The sequence below is a fragment of the Panthera tigris genome, chromosome C1 (genome assembly GCF_018350195.1).
Source record: "Panthera tigris isolate Pti1 chromosome C1, P.tigris_Pti1_mat1.1, whole genome shotgun sequence".
In the NCBI taxonomy this organism is placed as follows: Eukaryota; Metazoa; Chordata; class Mammalia; order Carnivora; family Felidae; genus Panthera; species Panthera tigris.
This window is the reverse complement of record NC_056667.1, coordinates 209,100,669-209,128,418: the sequence shown is the minus strand read 5'-3', so window position 1 is coordinate 209,128,418 and position 27,750 is coordinate 209,100,669. Positions and strand designations below refer to the sequence as shown.

Genomic DNA, 27,750 nt, shown 5'->3' with positions numbered 1-27,750 from the left:
AAGGAATTTTATTATCTAATTGTCTCTTCTGTTGTAATCTACTAATTTTGCACAATATCTACCTATGATGAGGTTGATGTTGTACTGGACATATCTTACAGATTTGAGGATTGCCTGAATGAAAAAGTCTCTATTGCATGCTTTATAGTCTATAATTTTTCAGGATAAAAGATTTCAGCCCAACTAGTCCTGAAAAATAGAGAGATTACTCACCATTGGTGTTTACAAATTGTATCCTAAATGAATTAATTATGCTATAATCATGTGTATCTTTTTTGGTTTTTGTTTTTAAGTTTATTTATTTTGAGAGAAAGAGAGAGAGAGGAAGAGAGAGACAGAATCCCAAGCAGACTTTGCACTGCCAGTGTGAGGCCCAGTGTGGGGCTCCATCTCACAAACTGCAAGGTTTGACCCAAGGTCAAGAATCGACATTTAATTGACTGAGCTACCCGGGTGCCCCTGTTTTTGATTTTTTAATAATCAAGATTAGATTAGAGTATAACTAATTTGAAACCACTGTTTCTGCTAATAGTGTTTTATGATTAATAATATAATTAATTCTTAATAGGATTATATTATATTAGTATATATTATAATTATAATTTATAATTATAATATATATGATTATATATTATTATAATATATGATTATATATTATGAATATATATATTCATAATATATATTATATTATGTATATATTACATAATTAGTATATATTATAATATATACTAATATAATCATAATATAGTATAATTACAATATAATATAATATAATTATAATATAAAATATAATATAATTACAATATAATATTTAATATAATATAAATATAATGTTAATTAATTGTAGTATTAATTAATAATATAATCAATAATTAATAACTTGTTTATTATTAATAATAAATGTCCTGTTTTTATTCTGTTTATTATCATTTACTAGTACCCAGACTTAGATCTGCAACAGCATTTTCAGTGAACTGAGAGCAAAAATGATAGTGAAGGCACCTCAACTATCTGTTCCTAAAAAGAAATATTCTTCATTCTTATACAATCTACCAAAGTTTTTTATCATATTGTTAAAATGTTCTTTCTTTGAAGAATGATGGTGAGAGCAGAGGTAGGAATTTTTTGTAAATGTTCTTATTTGGAAAAATAAAAGGATGGCCACTTTATAATCTTATTGTTCTTTTTATTGTTATTTTACTGGTCCAAGGGATGGGAAAGTCTGAAATTTTCCATTCTGTAGTTACTAGGTTGCTTTTAAATATTGAAACAGGACATATAACAGTGTTTCTAAATATTTTCAAAATTTGGATAGTTGTTTCCTCTGATAAGCTTACTGAAGTCTTACAGAATCAAGGAGGACTTTGCTGGTCTTTCACCCACTAATAAACTGGTGATGTATTTAATTTGTATGGATGACATGATAAAATCATGCTCTGATGTCTCCAACCTAGAAAGGAAAAACATGGGTGCAGAAGCAAAAAAACAAAAAACAAAAAAACAGAAGAAAGAAAAACCAAACTTCATACCTAGGCAATAAAACCGGAGACTGAGTGAAAGAAGAATACAAGAGTATACACTGTAAACAAAAACTTTTTCACCAAACACTTACAAAAATTGCAAGACGGATTTTATTTGAGCTACTGCAGTTGGGGAGAAAGACATGAATATAGAACTGAGCTTAACTCCAAATGCAAGATTTATAACCAATTTATAAATGGGGATTTATAACCAATGGGCAGAGTAAGGGGGTCGGCGGATGGACATACCTATCAAGGGTGAGGGATGGGGGAAGATATCAAGGGTGAGGGATGGGGGAAGATATCAAGGGTGGAGGGATTTCCACTAAAGTGACTTAGGATTCCTTGCTAAGACTGGGTTCAGTGGGCCAAGGGTAGGGCTGCAAGTCAAGGTCATGATCTAGTTGACAAGAAGACTCAGAGTAGCCTAATTAAAGTTTGGTCAGCAAGAGAGCCCTCGGTAATAAATTGGTCAGAAGAGGAGGGTAAGAGAACCTAACGTATCATGTGATTTTTTAAAATAAATCGGTTTTGGAAAGACTTATCGAAACCTCTGAGCATCACGTAAGAGTTAATCTCTTTGTCTGAAAGGAAACTAAGGACATTCACTCGAGCACAGTTTCATTTTGAACCACGTGCAGGTGTATTTGAAAGTCCTCTATGTTCTTAATGGTAGTATGTCTTTAAGTTGATTTTTTTTTTAATGTTTATTTATTTTTGAGAGCCAGAGAGAGGGTCAGAGCACGAGCGGGTGTAGGACAGAGAGAGGGAGAGACACAGAATCCGAAGCAGGCTCCAGGTTCTGAGCTGTCAGCACAGAGCCCGAAGTGGGGCTCGAACCCACGAACCGTGAGATCACGACCTGAGCCGAAGTCGGACGCTTAACCGACTGAGCCACCCAGGTGCCCTGTCTTTAAGTTGATTGTAATGAGACCAACCAATTCCTTTCTAAAGATCTCTTCTGATGGATGTGAGTTTTTATGGTTTTTTTTCCAGTGTCGAGATTAAAGGGTTTAGTATAAAGCTCAAGAGTAAATATCCTTAATAGGATGGAGACAATCAAAGGAACTGTAATTACTACATCTTATTGAAAACATTCTGTAAGTGGGGAGGAGATGAGAACAAATCTTACCTTTTAGAATCTGCTAAATTTATTTCAACTTTACACTGTGTTTACTTGACATTTGAGCCACAATAGCGTGGGATCCTTTTCCATTAGAACTATCCTGGGAAATTCTTTTATGATCTGCTCAGATGTGGCTTATCTCACCATCTGTCACCACTGCAGAAAATTTAGCGTTGAATTCAAACACTCTTTTGTGCTTAATCTTTTGATGTCAAGCAGGATGCTCAGAAAGATAAGAACAGACAACAGGAATAAGTACTAATCCAGGGTTCACCACTGCCTGGCACTGTTCTAGGTCCTAACGGGTCCCTGTTCTTTTCAGTATTTAGAGCCTAAAGGGGAAACAGACAAACATTTCAAAGTTATATGCCATTTGACAAGCGTTGTAACAAGACATGGCGGGGGTGCTGTTGGAACACACAAGAAGAGTGTCTGTCCCACTTCTTGGGTTAGGGTATTGGTGGAAATATGGGGAGTGGTAGAGTGTTGAGGGGTGTTTGTGTGTGCATGAGGCATTGGAGATATGTTGGTGGAGGGAGGGGAGAGGAGGGGCGCAAGAGGTGATTTATAAACAGAGACCCAAACGATAGAGCAGGTATTATTCAGGAGGAACGAGGGGGCCTGGGAAGGGTGTGCCTAAAAGAAGACACATTATGTGCCAGGATCTGAGGGGAAAAGGGAATAGGTATGTAATTTAGTATGTCAGATAAATGGTTCTCAAACTGTAATGGGCATATGAATCACCCAAGTTTAATGTTAAAATGCAGATTCTGATTCAGTAGTTCTAGGGAGGGACCTGCATTCCTGGGTATCTTAATAAGCTCCTAAGCGATATCAGACCTGCTGGCTCACAGACCAAACTTTGAGTGGTGACAAAGTTGATTTCCAGTAACCGGACACTTCTCTCTCTCTGGAGAAATAACCGAATATTCCCTTAGCCATTTTCACTCCTGATGATGACCTACTTAATCACACTGCATGAACCCTTAATGATGGCAGTGTGGTGGCAACTCAGCACCTCATTCATATATGACATCTGTAAGGGAGCCGACTTCTCTTCCCATAATATTTTTAAAATCACTGCTTCCGATTCTGCTTTTATACCTTCTTATCCACCTAGATCTACCTGCTCGTGGAAACACATTTAGCAGTTTCAGCATGAGACCAGCCTGAAAGGATGTGCTTAATAAATATTATCAATGTTTGTCAAAATCAAAGAAAATGTCCCAGGGAAGACCTTGCAGCCTTCCCCATTAGGAGCAACTTATAAGTCTGTCCTGTATCTCGACAGCCATTCTTTTAATGTCAACTTGAACTCACTTTAATAAGGGCATGAGTTTCATGTGTCTGTCCCTGCCTCATCCTGTAGCAGCCAATGTTCTGCGGCTCTCGAGACCAGGGACAATATCTTTGAAAATACTCTCAAATTTCCATCGCCATCCCAAAGGCATGGAAGCAGATTGGGCTGCGTGGTAACGTCACTTACTGGGAATTCACACCCGTGTCACATGCTTGAAACGAGAAGCCTCTCTACATGTAGTTTTGTATGTTAGGCATCATCAAATTGATTTGGAATGCGTTTCTGGGGGCTAGAAGATGCATTCGGTTTAACTCTTGGTACCGTGGAACTGTGTCCCACTCGTCAGGGAATGCATAGATTTTACTCCCACTAACGGGAGTCTACTGCCCTGTTTAATTCTCAAAATAACAAACACACACACACACACACACACACACACACACACACATATATTTAAAATACATTTCTTTATTTGTGTTATACAGACTTCACATGGGTACAAATGGAGTGAACCTCACAGGCAACCAACACTTTCCAAAATCCTTCCGTGCCTTCATTTCCAACTGGGATCTCATGTAATCTTAAAGGCAGATGGGCTTTCTTACCAAGATATATGTGGGTAGATTTGTCATTGTCTCCCCTTCCACTAGACTAACTCAACAGTTCTTAAACTCTTTTATGCATAAAAATTATTATGCGCCTTGCCAGGGACACCTGGGTGGCTCAGTGGGTTAAGCGTCCACCTTCGGCTCAGGTCATGATCTTGTGGTCTGTGGGTTCGAGCCCTGTGTCAGGCTCTGTGCTGGCAGCTCGGAGCATGAAGCCTGCTTCAGATTCTGTGTGTCTGTGTGTGTGTGTGTGTGTGTGTGTGTGTGTGTGTGTGCCCCTCCCCCACTCATGCTCTGTCTCTATCTCTATCTCTCTCAAAAATAAGTAAACATATTTTTTTTAAAAAAATTACTATTCACCTTTCTACTTGCAGGCAGATACAATATGCTTTATGCAGAAACAAGAAGTTTCCTTGAGTGATCTTTTACTTTTTCCTATTAATCCTTATTTTGGACCTAACTCTCCATAAGTTTGATGTCATCCCCCTCTAGAGCAATCAGAGATTGTTGAAGCCCTTTTTCTACCCTGTTTTGTATTCAATCTGTGTCATCCTTACTTCTCAGCCTATTTCCTCCATGCTCCTAGGCTGTTAACCCTGTAAAGAGAAATGGGAGATGTCCTAACATTGGAAAATGTGATTTCCTTGACTCATGAGCTGTTGCAGATCAAAATTAGCTTGGTCCACGGGCTTACCTTCCACATATAAGTGGTTTTGGAACCTAACAATGATAAACTTTTGGCATTCGGGTAATTCCTACAGCCAGGAAAGCATTCAGAGGGAGATCTGCAGCTAACTTTGAGGTACAGTCACCCTTAAGTGACAGCCAAAAAGTTATAGGTCCCCATTCTGAGAAGTCTGTAAAAATAGGGCTGAAAGCCTGGGCTCTCCATATTTTACAAGTGATTTCCAGAGCTGGAAAGGACTGGAGATTTCACTCCCAATGTTCATTTGTAAGTGAAGGGACAGACCCAGATATGCTAAGCAGCAGAGTCCCTAAGGATCTAGAGCCTAGTACCACAGTCCTTTCTTCCTTCCATTGCCTTTTCCCAGTGAAGCAAAAATAATATGAGTGCTATCCTTTCATTTAAATTAAGCTCATTCTAGTCCTCAAGATGGCAAATATAAAACAGATTTTACTTGAATTATTCTGTGTAAGTTTTACCTAAACCTGTGATCCATTGTGTACATCATCAACAGTCATTAAAAAAAAAAAAAGCCATTCATAGTAATTTAGTGGAAATGCTAACAGACTATACTTATGTATTTTTGACTTATGTTTAATTGCAATGTAATGAAAATTGACTAATTTAGCACTTAAAACATGAGGATTATATATTAGTTAGAAATGCATTGTTTAACTGATCTTCTATTTGGTGCTTCTTTTAAGAGAAAATTTTCAAATGTTGGCCTGATAATTGCATAAATAATTATTAGATCATATTCCAAAAAAATGTTTATGATGAATTGTACATATTCTATGTGGTCAAGAACAACAAAAATAAAATGCCTACACTTCAGATATCCATACATTTTTTAAATCCCAAATTTTCATATTTTAGAAATCCTTAAGATCCAGAGAGCTTTTTGTATTTAAATTAGGTTGAATCCAAAATCTTCCAGAGTATCATGAAAACCAAGATTGGTAATAATTTCAACCAGACATAAGGGGAAGGAAGAGAAGTCTAGAACTTTGGAGGCAAAGAAGTTAAGATAATGCCCCAAACCCCAGAGATACAAAGAGATGAGGTGCATTTTCTTTTCTTTTTTTTTTAATGTTTATTTATTTTTGAAAGCGAGAAAGAGAAAGACAGTGCGAGCAGGGGAGGGGCAGAGAGAGAGGGAGACACAGAACTGGAAGCAGGCTCCAGGCTCCGAGCTCTCAGCACAGAGCCCAACGCGGGGCTCGAACTCACGGACCGTGAGATCATGACCTGAGCTGAAGTCGGACGCTTCACTGACGGAGCCACCCACGTGCCCCATGATGTGCATTTTCTAAAGCCCACATTCTTTGCATGGTCCTGCCCTGCCTCCTGATTAAAATTATAAACTTTGAATTCTGGGCAGAAATAACGTGGCATTTCAAAAGCATTATCCGGGGTCTAAAACTGCTTGCTCAAGGAAAGCTAACGGTGCTAGAAGTCAGGCGGATGCACTGTGTCCATCTGGGCGCTGGGAGTCACTGGATTGCAGGTTCCTGTTCCCAAGGGGATAGTTCGCAGCGGCTCCAACTGCGGGAGGGAAGCCAGCAAAGCAGTGTCGGGGTCAGCAGGATTTGCAGTGCTGAGCGCCGCCCGAAAGATGATTTTTGTTAAACCACGTTGTGTGTCTTCTGTTCTGAGTATGGAGGAGACTCACTGGAATGTGTTCTCTCTTGTGTTTTTGGGGCACAAACAGCAACTTGGAGTCCCCACTGATGTACGAGGTCTGCGCACCACAGCAGGGCAGCACCAGCGGCGGCTGGCGAGGCGGCCTGGGGAGCTCCATCACAGCGTGTAAGAAGGTAACCTTGCCTAGCGCGGCTCTGTCTCCCGGATTGAACTTGAACGCTAGTGTAGTTTGACTCTCCAGGTACTTCTTCTAAAGCAGAGAAAAACAGCAAAACGAACAACGGAATGGCCCACAGTTTGCTTGCCCGGATAACCTCTAATGCTGCTAAAAATGTAATGGGTGAAGAAGACCAAAAAACTCAAACAGTTCAGAAAAGTACGACTCGAAAATTCTAAGCCCGCAGTGCCCCACCTATTATATGAAGCACCTAAGTCTGTATCTGAGAAACATTCCTGCTATTTTCTCAAAGAGAAAGGTGTGCTTGGCTTATGTTATGAGGAGAAACAGAAATGCATTTCCTAGAATACAGACTCCAGAACTCATAAACAAATCTCGCTTTAAGCGCATTTGCTGAAAGCCGTCATTTGAATAACGTAAATTCATCTACTTCTTTTTCCAGCCAATCCAACTTAAGGCCTGGAAACTTAAAGCGAAATGCCCAATTTCCCACCTAAAGCTTTTGTCACGATGTGATGCAGAATTCCAAAGGAGAATGTATGTGTTTCTTCTCATCCAGACTTAGAGGGTGTCACACTGGATTATTTCATTAATTGTTTCTTTAAAAACTTAAATTATTGGGGCATCTGGTGGCTCAGTCATTTGTGTCTGACTCTTGATTTCAGCTCAGGTCACGATCTCAGGGGCCGAGATCAAGCCCCACATCAGGGTCAGTGCTGGTAGTGGAGCCTGCTTAAGATTCTCTCTGTCCCTCTCTCTCTGCCCGGCCATTGCTCATTCTGTCTCTCTCTCTCAAAAAAAAAAGTTAAATTGGGGGCACCTGGGTGGCTCAGTCGGTTAAGCGGCCGACTTCGGCTCAGGTCATGATCTCGCAGTCCGTGAGTTCGAGCCCCGCGTCGGGCTCTGTGCTGACAGCTTAGAGCCTGGAGCCTGTTTCAGATTCTGTGTCTCCCTCTCTCTGACCCTCCCCCGTTCATGCTCTGTCTCTCTCTGTCTCAAAAATAAATAAACGTTAAAAAAAAATTTTTTAAAAAAAAGTTAAATTGTAAAAAATACTTATAGGAATAATTCAAGACAAATTATATTACTAAACATATTGTATAGATATATATTATTTATGCACACATACTCTACATTATGTATGCATATATGTATATTAATTTATTGATTACTATACCCAGTTAAGCAGCCTTATTTATTCTCTGCTTGTGTCGTGTTTGTATTGTTCTAAGTAACAAAGAAAATGACACATACCTGTGTTAGAGAACATAAGCTGATGATAGAAAAGTAGCATTAAACATAATTTTACAAAAGTATTTGCATGCATACATTCATAACCAGATATAAAAATAAACTGGTCTCATTAGTTCAAGGCTCTAATTACCATGTGTTATATGATCTATTATTCTTTCTCATACAATTCTCATAGAAGAGTCAGTGCTATAAATTTGCATTTTAATGCAGAAAACTGAGACACTATAATTCAAAATGATTTTGAGTTTCTTCTAAGAGAGGTCTTCAAGCCCTGGGTATGTTCTATTCAACTCTGTAACTCCAAATTATAATCTTCACCAGATGCTATACATTTCACAAGGCTAAATCATTTTTCATTTATTCTCATTTTTTAAAATTTTTTTTAACGTTTATTTATTTTTGAGACAGAGAGAGACAGAGCATGAACAGGGGAGGGGCAGAGAGAGAGGGAGACACAGAATCTGAAACAGGCTCCAGGCTCTGAGCTGTCAGCACAGAGCCCGACGCGGGGTTCGAACTCACAGACCATGAGATCATGACCTGAGCCGAAGTCGGACGCTTAACCGACCAAGCCACCCAGGCGCCCCTTATTCTCATTTTTAAATAACTCTATTTCTATTGATTAGAGCCCACATGGTATTTAAATTAAGGATTGAAAGAAGACTGCCTGAATTTGACACCCAGTTCAGTCATTACTAGTTGTGTTATCATGAGCAAATTACCTGACCTATTCATGCCTCAATTTGCTCATCAGAAAAAAGAAGGTGACAGCTGAGCACAAGTGAATTAATAGATATGAAATGTTTAGAACGGTGTCTGGCATATGGTAAGCACTCAAAATAAAGAGTGTTTATGAGTAATATTATCCTACAGGAAATTTTTCAGTAAGTATGTGATGCCAGAAAAAAATTTAATATATACGTGACCATGCTGAGAGAGTTGGTACCTTGTGATCTGTTATGTCAGCTATGTTTGTTTTCTGGAGATAGAGGCGGTCGTATTCATTTTTTATAAATCGTGTCTGGAAGGTGCTAAATAGAGCGTTTTGGGGCTGAACATCTGTTCAAGAAATTAAAACCCAAACTCAATCATTTATTATATGTTTATATGTATACATATAATATATATGTATATATACAAATAGAATTTAAAGTTTTTTTTAAATGTTTATTTTTGAGAGGGAAAGAGGTTGCAAGCAGTGGGCAGACAGAGAGAGAGAGAGAGACAGAGAGAGAGAATCCCAAGCAGGCTCCACACTGTCAGCACAGAGCCTGACACAGGACTCGATCTCACACCTGTGAGATCATGACCTGAGCCAAAATCGAGAGTTGGATGCTTAACCGACTGAGCCACCCAAGCGCCCCAAGAATTTAAAGGTTTAAATATAATCCTACTCATACCACCACCACTTCTAGAACTATTAGTAAGTTGAACCGTACGAAATTCCCTTTATTACAGATGAAAAATGATCAATTATAGGCAATTTCATATGGTCCAATGTAAATACATTCAAAATTCCATTAGATCTTAGGGAGAGATACAAGAATAGATACATAGTCGGGGTCTAGTGTGGGAGACAATATCGGTTTCTCAGTTGAAAAAATCAAACTAAGTAATTCACCAGTTAAATAATTATGTAGGATGACTACACAGTTTATAGCAAAAAGCAGAGAGAGACCTTTGACCTGCAGCAGACCATCATCTCCAGAAAGAGAATCGGATCTTAGTTTAGACTTTGAAATACGGTCGAGATTTGAATGAGCGAAGAGAAGAGCCAAGCAAATTTATTTAGGAAGGGTTGCTACAAATGAATGCAGGAGAAGTCAACCCCTTTGCGTCCCGGAATATATTTTTCTAATGTTGTGGTCCATTCCTTTCATTTTAAATACTCTCTTCCATTTAGGCAATAATTGCATTTAAAGGCAGTTTAAGTACCCGTGAATGCCACATGGTATATGCCTTGTAGGCTCTAGTCGTTACACTTCCCCCTCAAAGAGTAGCTCACTGTTGTTTTCTTTTTTACATCTAGCACGTAGGCCCTCAATAAAAAGACTTTGAATATTGAATGATTTCACGCCTTTATTTTATTGTATATCACTGCAAGCCGATTTAAGTGATCATTGATCAATCTGGGGGGAAAAGAGCTTGTTAATCACAGGCAATGGGTCTAGGTAAGTGAGACTCTAAATGCACACATAATGTATGTTCAAAGAGACAGAAAATACAAGCAGAGCTTTATCATAGAAATAGCAAGGCTGTCCAGCTGAATCACCACTGTTCACAGTCAATCAACCTTCAATAAGGGTACCATGGATCATTGAAATCTGTTGGTAATTCCCCAAACTGATTTTATGTGATAGCCTCATCTTCTTCCCCATCAGATCTTCTTATCAGAACTGACATATTGCTAAATTAACTGGTGGAAGACAGGAAACAAGGGTCCAGAAGATGATGCATTAGTTGGATAATCAGCTTCTGAAAACTTGCAAAAGGACTGAGTCTCTCTCCTGAGTGTCTCATGAAATCCCTAAGGGTTGCAGGAATCCTGCCCACATGCAGATGCTTCCATTCCTCTTTGCTGTTGGGGAAATACAATTACTGGAGGCCACAGCTGTGGAAAAAGCCACAGCATCAGAAAAGAAAATGACTTTGGTGGGCTTATTTGAAGGAGGAAATCCTTAAGGGATTGCCTTGCACCAGAGCTAAGATGATCATACCGCCCAGTCATGGTTTACATGTATTATCCTCGCATTAATAGACCCCGTTTTGTTCTCAGAAGTGCCCCGTGCGCAATAAGTTACCTGGTTATCCCAGCTTGAGCTTCGGAATGATCCTTTCTCTTTCTTTTCCCCTTCCTCTAAATACTAGGAAAGGTATCAAATAAATTTCTCGCTGAGTCATTGTGTAGGTTAAAATAGTTGTAACAAATAAAATCTGTTTTTACTTAGCTACTGCTACAGCTAAACCAGTGTGATTGCCCCTGCCTTTAACTGGCCCTGGGAATCAAGCCTATTGAACCTGGACTTGACTTCAGAATTCTACCCATCTTGAAGCTCCAAGCAGACACTACCGATCCATCCAAGTTGGAATGTGAGATAGCCTCTGTGTCACCATAATTTACTGAGCTCCAAACGCTGGGAAAGTTTTAATGTATGCAGTGTGATACTCCAAAATAATGCATCGAAAATGATGGAATTTCGGGGCACCTGGGCGGCTCAGTCAGTTAAGCATCCAACTTCCGCTCAGGTCATGATCTCACGGCTCATGAGTTCAAGCCCTCACGTCAGGCTCTGTGCTGACAGCTCTGAGCCTGGAGCCTGCTTCAGATTCTGTGTCTCCTTCTCTCTCTGTGCCCCTCCCTGGCTTGTTCTCTCTCTCTCCCTCTCTCTCTCTCTCTCTCTCTCTCTCTCTCTCTCTCTCTCTCTCTTTCTCTCAAAAATAGATGAATATTTAAAAAAATAAATAAAAGGATGGAATTTCAAAATATTGCAGGAACAAAATGGGAGAGAAAGAGTAGCTGGTGGAAAGTGAATAATAGAGCCCTCTGTAGTACCTCTTGAATCTTACCTCACATAGATCTTGCCTGATGTTCCCCGTTCTCATAGGACCAATCCTTCTTATAAGACAAATACAATCATCATTGTTGGATTGAATCATAGGGATTTCCATTAAGTGAGCTAAGTGATTATAAATGTTATCCTTTTATATCTAGCAGACACTAAGTGAAATGCTTTTATGTTGTTTTTATAATAAATAAATATCCGCTTTCTCTAGAAGGCAAGTAGGATCCCAAGTAACAAAGCTGGACTTAGAATCTAAACATCTGAGTCAGATTCCAGATTTCCCTTTTACTGTGTGATCTTAGGCCAGTGACATAACTTCCCTGACTCAGATGTCCTGGGGTTGGCATAACGTTTATATGCAAAAAGGTTTGTGTAAGTTCTTGGCACACAAAGTTGACGCTCAGTCTGTATTAGTTGATTCCAAATAAACAATCTTTCCACAAGGGAAAAATTATTTAAATAGAATTTTAAAACTAACCTGAGGTAGTATCCATGGTCCCCCTGTTTCGTTGAATTTCTGCTGGGTTTTCTTCTACTTTGAAAGCATTACACTCAATGTCACATTTCCACAGTAGCTGGACATTTTCAATCCTCACTTCACTTCCTGGACTGAAGATTTGCTCCTTGGGCTATAGTGGAATCAAGCCTCTTGTATAGAATCCATGTGGCGAAAGAATTGTTGGGGAGAAATTGACACCCCAAGTTCCTTCTCTTTTTATGTCATGTTAATTAAATCCACACTAAACCTAGACTAACCCAAGGCTACAGACTGAAAACATTTCAGGTTCCCAAAGGTAGAGTTTGATCTTCATAGGATATCTGATCATCTCTTTGAAGCTTCAAGAGCATTCTTTGCCATGACAGGCCTCCTTGAAGCTGACTTTAATTTGTCATCAACAGTAGCATAGAAACCTCCGAAGAATTGGCGGAATGGATGTCCCTGGCAACTTCATCTTATTCTGTAAAATACACTTTCATCTAAGCTCATCTCAGTTTGATGACATGTAATTAACGAAAGCAATTCGATTAATGTGTGCAGGCGCAGACTTACAAATTGGGAGGCTTTTTCAGAATCTGATCTGTATCTCCAAAGACACTTTTATTGGTCAGGATTGTCTTGCTCTGGGCCAAAAGCCCCAGTAGTATTTCCAGGAAGTGCATGACAGAAAACAGCTATAATATGCTGTGCTTCTAGAAGCTGATTTCTTACAGGAAGGAAGGGCTTTAAAAATGTAAATATGCGAATAAGATTCAAAACAAAATCAGCATAATTGGGTGTGCTCACCTTTCTGCAGAAGGAAGATACTAGGCTTTTTGCCCCGGAGTATACAGCACTCACAGCTTTATAAATACTCTCTTCTCATCATGCAGCCTGGCAATGGTCTCCAGACCCAGCTCTTTAGACCAGAATGGTCTGAATTTTGTCACATGGCCTAGGTGTCCTGTTTTATCACCATTCTGCAGGAGTAATCAGAGGCACTGAAGAAATAAGGAGGTTGTTAAGAAAATAAATGCAGAATTGTGTTACTAAAAGTGATATTTGAAGAAAGCTTTAGAGCTTCATAGTTCTGAAAAGAATTCCTTAGAGCAAAGGGAGACAGGAATCTAGGATGCCAGAAGGAGCACAGGTGATGTGCCCCAGGGGGTGGGGCAGGGAGAGGAGGGGTGGAACCTACACACAGACAGTGGGAGGAGAGACACGTGGGGAAGTCAAGATCAGGAGTGAGAGTTAAACAGAACCGTGAACGCCGTCTGTTTAAGCGGGAACATCCGTGAGCTGTGGTATCATTGAGGTCACTGGGAAGAAGAGCTTGGAGACGAAGTAGCAGAAGACGTGCATGCATTCAGATTCAGCCAGTTCTATCTACAGAGCCAGCCACAAAATTCCCTCGGGGAGTCATTTCACTAAACACCTAAGGAAGCTTCTGAGTACATTGACATCTCCGAGGCCATAGTGGCACTGAGGCCGGAATGCAGATAATGAGGGCCCTGGTGGCACTAATTTCCTCTGCCTTCAGCAAAAACATGTCATTGGAAAATGTCAGTTCAGTAATCCTATGTGGGAGACTTTGTTCAAAACTATCAATTATGGCTTATTTTGCAGTTTGAAGGTGATTCAGCTTCCTATTCCAAAATCAGTATGTTTGAAGACTTCTATTCAGGACTCCACACCACCTCTCTCTGCCCTCCGGCAATGGTCCCACAGTGCTTACGATTCCAACATGCTAGTCTTACTCTGTCCTCTTCCGCTAGGTTCCTTGAGCATCCTTTCTGCTATGTGTGAAGAACTCCTGGAAGGATCTTGCAATGCCTTTTCTTTTCTCTCTTTTTTTCGAGCAAAAAGTAGGACTCTGAAACCCTAAAATAGCTTAGAACATTTTGTGGAGTTGGGGATGATGCTATGCGATGGGAACCAGGGAAGTGATTTTTTTTTCCCGATTCTTCCAATTTCCCCCAAACCTGTACATTACGTATTAAATATCTGTCTACAAAAATGCAAGGGATCTAATGTTTTAAAAAATATCTACTCTGTCATTCAAAATGTTTTTCCTTTCTATATTTGGGTGTTTAAAAGACCCGCCACCCTTCCTCCCTACCACTCAAGCCTTCAGGCTTGCTCTCTTTTCCTGTCAGTCTCCCATCTAAGCCACCCTCTTGATTTTGGAGTCTGGAGTAGATACTGCATTCGCCATCAGCCCTAACAGCTTCCACCTTTCCTGTATCTTATCAGGCTTGCCCTTCTGATTGAAGTGCCCACTGTCACTTCTGGCGGTGTCAGAGCAGGAAGGAAGGATATGACGCAGATAAATTGGAACAGCCCTCTGAGGAGGCCTTTTGGTAAATGAATCCCTGACAAGGAGCCCCCCATTTGGGTGTTTGTAGTTAGGAGGCCTTTTGAAAGTTAGACCCACCCTGAAAGACGCACATAAGGGCTCATACTCTACAGGAGGGAGAGCATCCAAGAAGCCGGTGTCTCCCTTAGCAAATTACATGGCCATCAGCTTACATATTGAAAGGTAGATGCTTCCAATAGCTTCTTTCAAATAGGAGAAGAGTCAAGAAATGACAGTTTTCCCTTTCTTATAATTGCCAAAGGCCAAAGGCATGCAACAACTGTCAAGGAACACATGGCCACTGAATCCACTGTCCCTTTGACCAATGGCAAATTTTGCACGATCCACACTTTGCAAACCTACACAAAATAATCCCAAATGAATGGTAACCCTTGATGCGTATCTTATATTTTCCGGCATACTTGTTGTTCTTGTATTTTGCTTCTCCTAACATTAAAAATCACGTTCCCCTCACAGATCATATCAACATTACAGCATTATACTGCTTCTAAATAGCAATTAAATAGCAATCAGCTGTCCTCTATTTATATGTCTCATTTTATTCGGTTTAAAACATTGCTGACCATTCATAAATTATACTATATTTGCATTTCCTGAGTATATCTGTTTCTGTAACTCTTGCGTTTTATACTTGAGACTCAAACTCAGTTATCACTTTCATGCAGAAAAAGCTCTGATCAACTTTCAAAGCATTCTTCAGCCAGCTGACATCTGTGTGATGTGGCAAAAGGAAACAAGAATGGTTTGATATTTCCGAATTGTCTTCTGTGCTCTTATCCCATTCTGTGACTGCATTGAGATACAGTGTGGTTTCCAGGATACAAGTAATTGTGCGGCCCAAGAAAAGCAGGAAGATGTCCGAAACTGTTCCTGAGGCTCTGTGTCGTTTGTTTCTTGCCGCATTAGGATGCACTGTGGCCAAGGTCAATACACAGGGTCTCTAAATTCCACACGCGGGGACACGAATTTCAGATAAGAGAGCCTTTTTGTTCAAGAAAAATCTCCATTTTATACTCAGATAGTTTCATCCATGCGTGACACTTATCAGAGACGGATGTTCCATAAATCAGTATATTCCATGTTTATTTATCAGAAGCAAGTTTAGTTAGGCCAGGTACCCATTGCTAAAAGCCTTACGTAGGTAAGGACCGTCCTGCTATGAAAACACAGTGTATCTGGAGGCCAGTCCTTAGTATATTTATGACAACGTTGCCTTCTTTCTTATCTGGAGGTAATCCCTCCCGCCCCCTCCACCGTAAAGACAGAGAACGGGTTGCAGATCCCTTGCTTAACCATTATCTTCCCAGCCTTCCCAACCAACTATGCCTCTGATCTGGTTCTTTCTAGGCATTTTCCTCCTCTGTAATGGAGGATTGTTTTGTTCCCGAACCTTAAAAAGCTCCCTTATTTTCCGACACTTTCAAAATAAATGTTGACCAAGAAGAAGAGGCTGTCAAGCAACCAGAAGCATTTATTTGGGGCCTTAGACACAGAGTGGACTGAAATTAAGAGAGCGCTCTGAATTGCAAGAGGGGCGTACAGGCTTATTAAAGACAAAAGGCACCAGATTGCATAACTTGTTTTGAAGGAATTATGATTGGTGCTGCCAAAGCCAAACTGACTGAGGCAGTGTTGGCCATGCAGCCAGCAGGTGTTTCATTATCTCTATTTCAGTCCAAAGTAGAAGGATGTATTTCAGGAGGTCGTACAGTTGCGATTGACAAAAGTTGGACGTTCCCGGTGTTGCCAGAATTGAAACAGGAGATGGGCATCGTCCTACTTCGTACTCCGTGTCCTCCCCACCCTACTTTGAAATGACACCGTTAGCAATGTTTACTTCACTTTGGAATTTTCTTCCACATAATCAATTATGAAACTTCCGAATTGTAACAGGTGTCGATGGAATCCATGCAAGAATGCGGCACACCTAACCAAACAGTAATCATATTACAAAATGTGTCCAACGAACAGGAAAACATCCTTTGGAAACATTTTCTTGTTTTGTCATAGGACACTAAACAGACATGAACTCAGGCAGCCAGCCACTAGAATCATCATTAAAAGGAAAATGTTATCTTACCATTTAATTAAACCTTCAGTAACAGAAGACTGAACCAATTGAGTTTTTTATGCTAGTATTTTTGTTTCTTTCACAGAAGCTTTACGTCCAGTTTGTATATTGTTTCTTCCTGGGATTTCAGTGTGCTTGAAATAACATTATGGTTTCCCTGTGAAATAATGGAAAGGCATTATTTCTCAGAGTGGAAAACAAAAAAATTACAGAATTCTCAGAAAGTGTGCTAAAGCACAGATTAAATAACATGAAATTACATGTGTAAACTTACACAAAATTTTCTGACCTTGTGTGTGTGTGTGTGTGTGTGTGTGTGTGTGTGTGTGTGTATGAGTGTTAGACTTAAACGCTACTAAGCCAGTGACTAAACATTCCAAAAATATAATGAAACACCTTTGTGGAATCTTAGAGTGCTTCAAGACATTACAGAATGTGTGGCCAAGCTCAGCACTGGATTTCTTGTCAGCGAAAAAGCAAAACGTTTCTTTCTCTTCACTTTTCTCGCTGCTTACTCTGCACGGCCGTTATGGTCTCTCTGCTGTTCTTTGAGTACAACCAGCAAACTTCTGCCTTGAGCCTTTGTTTTTGCCGATGTTCTCTGCCTGGGATGCTCTTCCCCCAGAAGGATATGTGGCTGGCGCCTCATTTCATTCAGATCTCGGCCCACTGTCACCCTCAGAGAGGCCTGCCAGAAAATACTTTCCAAAATAGCGTCCCTTACTTCTTGATCCCTTTCTCTGGCTTTATTTATCCTCACAGTAGTTTTCATTGTGTCCTTCCATTTCTTTCTCTGTCTATAAAATTTATTTGATTATGGTCTGCCCTTCCCCAACAGAATGAGAACACGACTGTGTCTTTATTCTTGTCTCGTTCACCACCGAATGCCTGGTTAGTTAAGCAGCTCCTAGTGAAAACAGCAAGTGTTCTCCTTCTGTGTTCTTTGCAGCATGAGTTACAACAGCCAAGATATGGAAACAACGTAAGTGTCCATCAGCGGATGGACGGATGGGTAAAGAAGATGCGGTGTATATACACACTGGAATACTCCTTAGCTGTAGAAAAGAAGGAAATCTTGCCATTCACAACATGGACGGACCTCCATGACAGTATGATGCTAAGTGACTAAATCAGACACAGAGAGACAAATACTAATATAATGTCACATTTCAGGTCACTGTACTATACCCTTCACGTAAATAGCGAACAGAGAGAGATGGAGAGATGTAAATGTTGAAGGATCTATGCCCATACCCCAGGGGAGCTTAACAAGTATGATATTATGCCATCACCTCCTGAACTCCCATGTCTATATACTTCTAATTGCCTTTCCCATGGGATAAAAGCATCTTGTGAGGAACAAATTATATTTAAATTACAAAACAAGATGAAAAAAAAAATACCTCCAAGCCAGCAGGTGTTCAACAAGTAGTTGCTGAATGAATGAGTGAGCGAATGGACACTTGCTGTGGATGACATTGTCCTCCTCTTTGAGACGGCAATCAGAGTTAGCATCCGGTATAGTCCAATTCATGCTTTACGGTTTTATGAATAAGGTCTTCACCAGCGTAGAATCCAAGTGAAGAGTTTCATTTTAGAAGAATCTTAAAAAGGAACAAATACCCCATATCTTTACAAATTAAAGGGAAGATAAGCCACGACGAAATACCACTATGAACCTAGTAGAAGGTCCAAAATGAGTTTGAAGCGAATCTGACAACACCGGGTACTGATCAGGATACGCGGCAATGCGGACTCTCATAACTTGCTGGTGGGAATGGAAAGTGGCAAATCCACCGTGGAAACTAGTTTACCAGTTTCTTACAAAGCGGCCACACCACCTACCCATCTCTCCCAAGCAAAAGAAAACCTTAAAGTGTGACAAACCAGTAAGCCTATGTTTGTAGCAGCCTTATTTGTATTTACCAAAAACTAGAACCAACCCAAATGTTCTTCAGCGGGTAAATGTGTGTGTGTGTGTGTGTGTTTAATCTGTATGTGGGGCGCCTGGGGGCTCAGTTGGTTAAGCATCCGACTTTGGCTCAGGTCATGATCTCACGGTTCGTGAGTTCAAGCTGAGCTCCGTGCTGACAGCTCAGAGCCTGGAGCCCGCTTCCGATTCTGTGTCTCCCTCTCTCTCTGCCCCTCCCCCACTGGCACCTCTGTCTCTCCCTCTCTCTCACAAGTAAACAAACATTAAAAAAAAAATTAAAAACGAATAGAAATCTGCATGCATCCATACAATGGAACACCACTCCATAGTAAAAGAAGTGTTGAACACACGACAACATGGATGAATCCCAAACACGTTAATTATGCCAAGTGAAAGGAACGGGTCACAACAGGCTACATGCTAAATGATTCCACATACATGACATTCTAGAAAAGGCAACATTTTAGGGATAGAAATCACATCAGTGGCTGCCAGGGGCCAGGACTTAGGAGGCACTCGACTAAAAGGAGCAAAAGGGAATTTGGGGAGAGGGAAGGAGTTGAACAGTTGTTCTACATCTTGATTGGGATGGTGGTTACACAGTTCTGTGTGTTTTTTAAAACTCAGAGAGGGGCGCCTGGGTGGCGCAGTCGGTTAAGCCTCCGACTTCAGCCAGGTCACGATCTCGCGGTCTGTGAGTTCGAGCCCCGCGTCAGGCTCTGGGCTGATGGCTCGGAGCCTGGAGCCTGTTTCCGATTCTGTGTCTCCCTCTCTCTCTGCCCCTCCCCCGTTCATGCTCTGTCTCTCTCTGTCCCAAAAATAAATAAAAAAAAAAACGTTGAAAAAAAAAAACTCAGAGAACTTTACACACAAAAAAAGGGTGAATCCTTTTTTATTTTTGCTTATTTTTAAAAAAAATTTGTAATGTTTATTTATTTGAGAGAGAGAGACAGAGACAGAGTGCAAGCAGGGGAGGGGCAGAGAGAGAGGGAGACACAGAATCTGAAGCAAGTTCCAGGCTCTGAGCTGGCAGCGCAGAGCCTGATACGGGGCTCAAACTCACAAGCCAGAGGACCATGACCTGAGGCACAGTCGCACACGTAACCGACTGAGCCACCCAGGCGCCCCCCAAAAGGGTGAATCTTATAGGACCGTGATATCTCTATGAAGAAAACGTTATCTGCAGTAGAGATGCCATTGATTATACTGCGAAGCACGTAGGTGACAGCATCTCTGAGTAGCTACCTTCATACTAATCAGCTGTTTGCCATATCTCACTTACTGCGCAAATCTGATTGACCTACTCACATTAAAGTCTTCTTGTGCAAGAAACATTTAATTAGGTTTCTTAGAAAGAGTCTAGAATAGCAGTGGGAGCCTGGAGGTTCTTCTCTACATGATGCCCATGGCTCTTCCAACGGGCTTCCCTTGCTCCCTTTATTTTATAGGTCTTGCTTTTTGTTTCTTTCATGAAAATTGTATGTCACATTTGAAAGAATGATTTCTGGGGACTGTGTTTTTCATACTGTGACATGCTATTTTAAAAATGGTATTTGTTTGAAACCCTTGAGTAAGCAGAGGGCCAGGGGTGCTGGGCCAGGAATGTCCACCCCAGGCGCTGTCCAGCCTGCAGACAGCTGAAAGCATTGATGTCCTACTATTCCAGCACTCTTAAATTCTCTGAGTCTACTTGTTTGGAGGGGTTGATAAATCTGTGTTTTGAAGAAAGATGAGTCTTTTTTTATGTTGACATTATTCAGTTAATTTTAAGGAGCCTTCCATCATTAATCACCACTCATGCATTAGGCAAATACAGCATTTTGCGGGTAAAAATTTCCTCCTTAAAAGGTTTGGTGCTGCTTTACATCTTTACACTTAAAATTACCAGAAAATGAAATTTGATAATATTTTGATAGTATAGGACTACAAAATGCAGATCTTGCTCAAATTTATAATTCTTTGTTACCTTCCGGGGCACCTGGGTGGCTCAGTGGGTTGAGGGTCCGACTTCAGCTCAGGTCATGATCTCATGGCTCGTGAGTTTGAGCCCTGCGTTGGGCTCTATGCTGCCAGCACAGAACCTGGAGCCTTCTTCAGATTCTGTGTCTCTGTCTCTCTCTGCCCTTCCCCTGCCCACTCTCTCTCCCTCAAAATAAATAAACATTAAAAAAATTAAAAATTCTTCATTACCTTTGCATAAAACCTTGAGAGGAATAAAAGCCTTGCAGAAATATAAATATCATTACATGCCTAGATATAACTTTTAAATTTTATTCCTACTGAATAAATCACTCACAAGTAATCTTTCTGAAACACAGTCTTTGGAAAAGACAACTATAAATCTCCATTACACCAAATACCAAAAAAATTTTGGTGCCAAAAAAAACAAACAGGTGCGCAGGACCAACTGTATGTCAAGAGATACGTGTGGAAGATAAATTGAATAAGATACTCCTACACCCGTATCATAAAAGGAAGGAAAAGACACGCACGCACATTCCAAAACCCTGAGGTAGGAATATTGCTTTCATTATAGAGATTTCACCAGAAGAGAGAAATACTTGCTATGGGAAGGGGAGCCTGGATGCAACTAGTTCTTAATGAAGCCTGGATTCAATTAGTTCTTGACGGTTGGGAAAGAACATTGTTAAAAAAAATTCAAGGAGCAGATGAAAAGATATGAGGGAAACCACGTGCATCATCAAGACTGTGCTCTTTAGTAAACGAGTGGGCATAGTGCAGTACCTTAAACATCGGAGCTGCATGAAATGATTCCTGAAATGATTAACAGGTAGGAGCTGAGTTAGGTTCTGTCTTGGATGCTAGGCCATAGTTTGGCAACAAGCCCATAAAATTTTGGTCTCCCTGTCAGCAAATAGTTTCTTTCTTTACTATGTCTCAGGGCCTAGCCCAGTGTCTGATAGGTCTGATAGATGGTAAAACGCTAATATATCCTGGCTCAATTAATCAATTGAGGCTTAAGGTCTTGGAAGAGAATTACGTAACATCAGCAATTTACTGATGGAAACCTTTTTGTGAACACCTCAAATAAGCAGATGCTGGGCACATTTACTATTCCTAATGTCTATTAAAAATCCCTCATTGTGAGGGGCAATGTTTACTTCATCCTATGGATGGCAAAACTGAGTCTCAATGAGGATAAGTGACTTGCCTTGGGCCGCACAGTTAACTGGTGGAAAGATTGGAAACTGCAACCAGGTCTGTCTCGAAAGCTTACATTCTTATCCTTCATTGTGGTTTCAGTGAGCTGGGTAGATTTGAGAAGCAGAGGGTGAGGGAGTGAGGGGGATAGAAGAAGCAGACAATTACAACATGAATTGTTAGGACCCCAGCCTCCCCTACCTGCCCTTCTCAAGTATCATCCCCACCCCCCTTTACGCTCTGTCAATTCGCCATGTTGAATTTCTCCATGCTACCCACCACAACTTGTAACTAATGTGTATTTCAGTGCTCCATTATTTACTATTTGGCTCCCATGCCATATTTTAAGTTCCATAAATATGGAGGTCAATTCTGGGTAATTCACTATTGGATTACTCAGAGACTAGATTAGTCCATGGTATGCAGTCACATGTGAAGAGAATTAAAGAAAAAATGATTAGCAGAACATGAGACAAGAAACAGACGAAGAAGTAAATGCCAGATGGCATAGATGTTCCAAGCCAGGGCAGCTAGGAGAATTGTTCTGCCATCAGCTGCAAACAGGAGAGTTAGGGAGTCAGGTTTCTTGTAGGGACTGGAATTGGGAAAGGCGGGGGTTTGGGTTTAGACACCAAGAGTTTTATGGTGACAGCAGGAGATCTAAGAATAATAACTAACAGAAAAGTGAGAAGCCAAGCTCCAGAGAAAGGTCAAAGCTTAAGCTGTGGACCATTGTGTCATCCCTCTGGGTGGTAATTAATGCCCCAAGAGTTAGTGAGCTCTCCGAGGAAAATGACTGAAGAAGGAGGAAAGAGCAACACCCTGAGGTCAGAACTAGAGGGACTATTCCAAGTGAGGTTATCAGAGGAGGAAAAGCTATTCAGAAAAAGAGACCTTTCTTCCCCACCCTCTCACGCCTCCCCCAGCATCCCCAGACCGCTCAGAAGTATCTTTCAAACTCTGGTCAGGTGCATAGTCTCCTGCCAGGCCTTCCCCAGATAGAAGCTCCCACTCCTCCAGGGTGATACCTGCCCTGGATTGCCATTGATCAAAGCGCCCACTTTCTTTATCACAGTCCGGTGAATGCTTATCCTCCCCTATTATAGTTGAATTTCCAAAAGGGCACAGACCATTTTTGCTCATTATGATATTCCAAGTGTCAACCATCTAAAGAGTTCAATGAACCTTTGCTGACCGAATATTAATAGAAAGAGATTAGAGACCTAGGAGGGAAACAAGAATGATGTATCATATAGAATGACTAATGAAAAATTGGCAAATATGCAAAGATCCAGAAACAATGTTCCAATAGAAAACATTGTCTAATTCGTACTTGGGGCATTTGAGTGGCTCAGTCGGGTTAAGCATCCAACTTCGGCTCAGGTCATGGTCTCACCGTTCGTGGGTTCAGACCCCACATCGGGCTCTGTGCTGACAGCTCAGAGCCTGGAGTCTGCTTCAGATCCTGTATCTCCTTCTCTTTCTGCCCACCACCCACCACTTTCTGTCTCTCAATAATGAATAAACATTAAAAAAAAATTAAATTGTACTGCATTCTTTTAACAATAACTGTGATGTATCAGTTGCCTACTCTGTGAAGAGATTAGCCCTCAACAAACATTTTCTTATTTGAACCTTGGAATGACCTTCAGAAGGGGCTCTAGTTGTCCTCACATAATAGATGAAACTCAGTCCCACAGCAGTTAGATGGCTTGTCCAAGTTTGCTCAGTAAGATGGCACACAGTTCCAGTTCTGTGTCTAGACCTCTGGGACTAACCAACCATAAGCTACTGCTTTCTCCAAGCTAAATTACTTTTGGAAATAAATAAATAAATAAATAAATAAATAAATAACTGAAGGCATTGGGTAGCCATGTGTGGGTTACTAAGAGTTTATTTCTCCCTCCTCCTTCCATATCAAAACTCAGTTTCTGTAACTTGGATCTCTCTCTATATATAAAGAAAGAAGTGTAAAAATAATGCAGAAGGATCATTCTTCATTGTTGAGGACACTCAGGCAATTTTAAGAGAAAACGTGCCATTATTATTTCAAGGTTGTGAACACACAGCACATTCATTAGTAGATCTTCTGATAAGTAAATCGGCAACTAAAAATAGCAGATTAAATAAATGAGCCATGGAGGAACCTGATGAGTTTTTCTCTTTCCCCCCTCAACAAGTGACTCTCTCAGCAGAGAGATTATATTCATAAAGCCTCAAAATTATTCCGTTTTCAAGTACGTATTTTTCCTTCTGGCATTCCTCTGTCTCTCATGGTTTGACTAAACCATTAAACCCAAATCTAGCTCTTCACAGGTTAAAATTGCCTAACCTATGATGCTAAGTGGTTTATTGGAGGCTGAATTTTTATTCTGTTTATTTGGCTCTTCATATATTTGGGGGAGAAGGAGGCAGGGAGAGGGAAAACAGGAGGAGGAGGGAAGAGTTACATGCTGTTCAATAAAGAAGAGGCCTTCAGATCGCATGAGTTAATTGTTTACAAAAACTGAGGCTGGGAGCTAGTGGGTGATTTGACCACACAGACAGGGGGCTCAGAAGTGAGATTTGAACCTCCTTACCACCCAGATGAGGTCACTGAAAGAGAGGTGAATAAATGTATAGACCATGATTCAGTAGAATAAGAACAAGAAAGTACGTAATTTTACCAACTTGCAGTAGAGCACTGACTAATGAGGACTTTGGGGTCAGAGAGCCTGGCTCAAATCCTACTTCTCTAGCTAGGCAAATTATTGACCCCTCTAAGCCGAGGAAAAGAGAAAATATGTGTTTTATTATAGCTAATGTTTATTGGGAATTTGCTATGGGCCAAGTACTGTTTTAAGCACATTACATATATGGCCTCTTAAATCCTACCTTGTATGTCTAGTGGTTTAATTCAGATAATATATATTAGGGCCTTACCCCAGGGCATTCTCAATAAATATAGAATTATTTTGTCAATAATTCAATACTATAGATACTAATTATGTCTATTAACGAAATAGATGGGGAAACTTTGTTTTAATCATTAACATTATCAGGTGAGCTATTTCTTTAATTATGAATAAAATTCAGATTTTAAGTTTATATAGTGAACGAGTACTCTCATTAAACAAAGCTCTCTTCAAAATATTTCTTTGAAGGCATTGAAAGATTTAGGTTTCATTTTAAATCTCACTTCTTTTTTCTGGCATTTTCTCTACCATAGAGAAGACAGTGTCCAAGGGATATGGAATAACCAAAGGGGAAGTCTTTCTAGCATTTTCCACTGAGTAAGCAGGTCCAAAGAGCTGCTGACTTTCTTCACTCCCGGGATAGGACAGAATAAGGTCTTTGCATATTTTCAGTTATTATTTATTTTAAAAATAGGTACGAACACCCTTAAAGTAGAAGACTTGACAGATTGATCTTTCTGGGCTCATTTTTCTGTTGGAGAAGTTAAATGCAGGAGAAATCTAACAGGTTAGCCAGCTCTCGTCAACATCTGCCCCATCATGAGACAGCGTCTATCACAGCCGTGGGGATCTCGCAGTGGAAAGCGTCAGGCTGATGCCTTTGGATGTCTCCATCTCTGCCTCTCAGTGTTTCACCAGGAAACCATGCCAATCCAGCCACCACCTTTCTGAAAGACTCAAGTGATTTGTGTCTGATGTCTGTCCTCTTCCTAAGGCTGACCTTGGACAAGAATAAGTAACAGTTGCTTTCTTTTCTTGACCTATGTTGTTGCAACCCTAACGCCTTGTGCTTTGAATATCCAGAAAGTAGAAGACGTCCAGTGGCTGCTTTTTTGAGGAGTGAGCTTTGAAATGGCTTCGAAGTGATGGTAGTCAGAGCACTTATTAAACTACACTGCAAAGGGGGCGCCTGGGTGGCTCAGTCGGTTAAGCAGCCGACTTCGGCTCAGGTCACGATCTCGCGGTCCGTGAGTTCGAGCCGTGCGTCGGGCTCTGTGCTGACCGCTCAGAGCCTGGAGCCTGTTTCAGATTCTGTGTCTCCCTCTCTCTGACCCTCCCCCGTTCATGCTCTGTCTCTCTCTGCCTCAAAAATAAATAAACGTTAAAAAAAATTAAAAAAATAAATAAACTACACTGCGAAGTATTATTAACTGGTATGTTCATTTGATGCTTCCATTTTTAAATCTCTAACATTGTTATGGTGCGGAGTGAACAAAGGCTCTGATTTACTGATGGGTGTTCCACATTTTAAAGAGCACAGGCAAGGGGCAGTAGAAGCTGACAATAGGGATTTCTTTCAGCGTTAACACAAATAGATGTAAAAGTATGCTTTCCTTTGAAAAATTAAAATACTGTGTTGTATGAAAGGAGAGAAGGTTACACTCCCCTTGACAAGGATGGAAGAGGCCCTCGGGCCTGACAACACGCATATGGTTAAGGCATTGCCACCTACTTCGTGGCATCTAACCAACGTTTTTCCTCTTGCACTGTTGGTGGGAATGCAAATTGGTGCAGCCACCCTGGAAAACAGTGTGGAGGTTCCTCAGAAAATTAAAAATAGACCTACCCTATGACCCAGCAATAGCACTGCTAGGAATTTACCCAAGGGACACAGGAGTACTGATGCATAGGGGCACTTGTACCCCGATGTTTAGAGCAGCACTCTCAACAATAGCCAAATTATGGAAAGAGCCTAAATGTCCATCAACGGATGAATGGATAAAGAAATTGTGGTTTATATACACAATGGAATACTACGTGGCAATGTGAAAGAATGAAATATGGCCCTTTGTAGCAACGTGGATGGAACTGGAGAGTGTGATACTAAGTGAAATAAGCCATACAGAGAAAGACAGATACCGTATGTTTTCACTCTTATGTGGATCCTGAGAAACTTAACAGAAACCCATGGGGGAGGGGAAGGAAAAAAAAAAAAAGAGGTCAGAGTGGGAGAGAGCCAAAGCATAAGAGACTCTTAAAAACTGAGAACAAACTGAGGGTTGATGGGGGGGGGGGGGGGGGGAGGGTGGGTGATGGGTGTTGAGGAGGGCACCTTTTGGGATGAGCACTGGGTGTTGTATGGAAACCAATTTGACAATAAATTTCATATATTGAAAGAAAAAGAAAAAGAAAAAATACTGATAATACAGGCCAAGTGGATTAATTTAACTGTTATAATTTACATCATAAAATGTTTCTTCTCCTTGAAGAAAAAGGTCACCTGAGAGTTTCATTCATGGAAAAGAGCTTTAAAATGGAAGTCCATAAGAAGATGTAGTTACATTCCCACGAAAAATGGACGCACGTAACTTTTGAGAGACATACCCCAAATTAGAGTCACTCTGTATGGTTAAGGAAGGCAGCATAATTAAATGATTTCATTCACAGGCCTTGGTGTCTTTAAAACCAAATCAAAAGCCAGGAGGCTCTGAGCAACTTGGGGAAGAAACTCAAATCTCTCTGAGCCTCAAGGTCCTTCACCCTCAAAATAACAATTTCTCTGAAGATCCTTATCTTTAACTCGGACCTTGTAGCATTGCAATAAGGATTAAATTAAAAGGTTAAAAAAAGAGAGAAAACTTTAGCACATTTTCTAGCACATTCTAAGCATATAAAAAATAGTAGCTGTACCTATTAATACCGCAAAATGCAGAACGAAAACCACACCTTAGATTAGAACATTTGCTAAAGAGAATTTGTCTTCACAGATCTGAAATGGTTTCAAGCCACTAATTTCAAGCGAAGGCATGCAATTTACGATTTCCCTTTGTAGTGCGCTTCAAATAGTAACAACGAAAAGCACGTACTGAGAGGATAACCTTCCGTCTGCGCGCCACAATGTGTGACAGCCGTCCTCTCCCCAGTACTTGTGATCCCACCCCGTGGGTATTATTTTC

General features: G+C 40.6%; 1 protein-coding gene and 1 non-coding gene across 2 annotated transcripts in view; both read left to right on the top strand.

The window, feature by feature from the left end:
• The window catches only part of LOC102966740 (SPHK1 interactor, AKAP domain containing), a 160,401-nt gene that overhangs the window by 29,269 nt on the left and 103,382 nt on the right, over nucleotides 1-27,750 (top strand). The window contains exon 2 of the mRNA XM_042995545.1: nucleotides 6,951-7,056. Coding sequence (XP_042851479.1) covers nucleotides 6,951-7,056 — 106 coding nt within the window. The remainder of the gene's footprint in view (nucleotides 1-6,950; nucleotides 7,057-27,750) is intronic.
• Nucleotides 26,208-26,332, top strand: LOC122241771. Its single transcript, XR_006221994.1, has one exon. It is a non-coding gene; the product is annotated as a U6atac minor spliceosomal RNA (small nuclear RNA).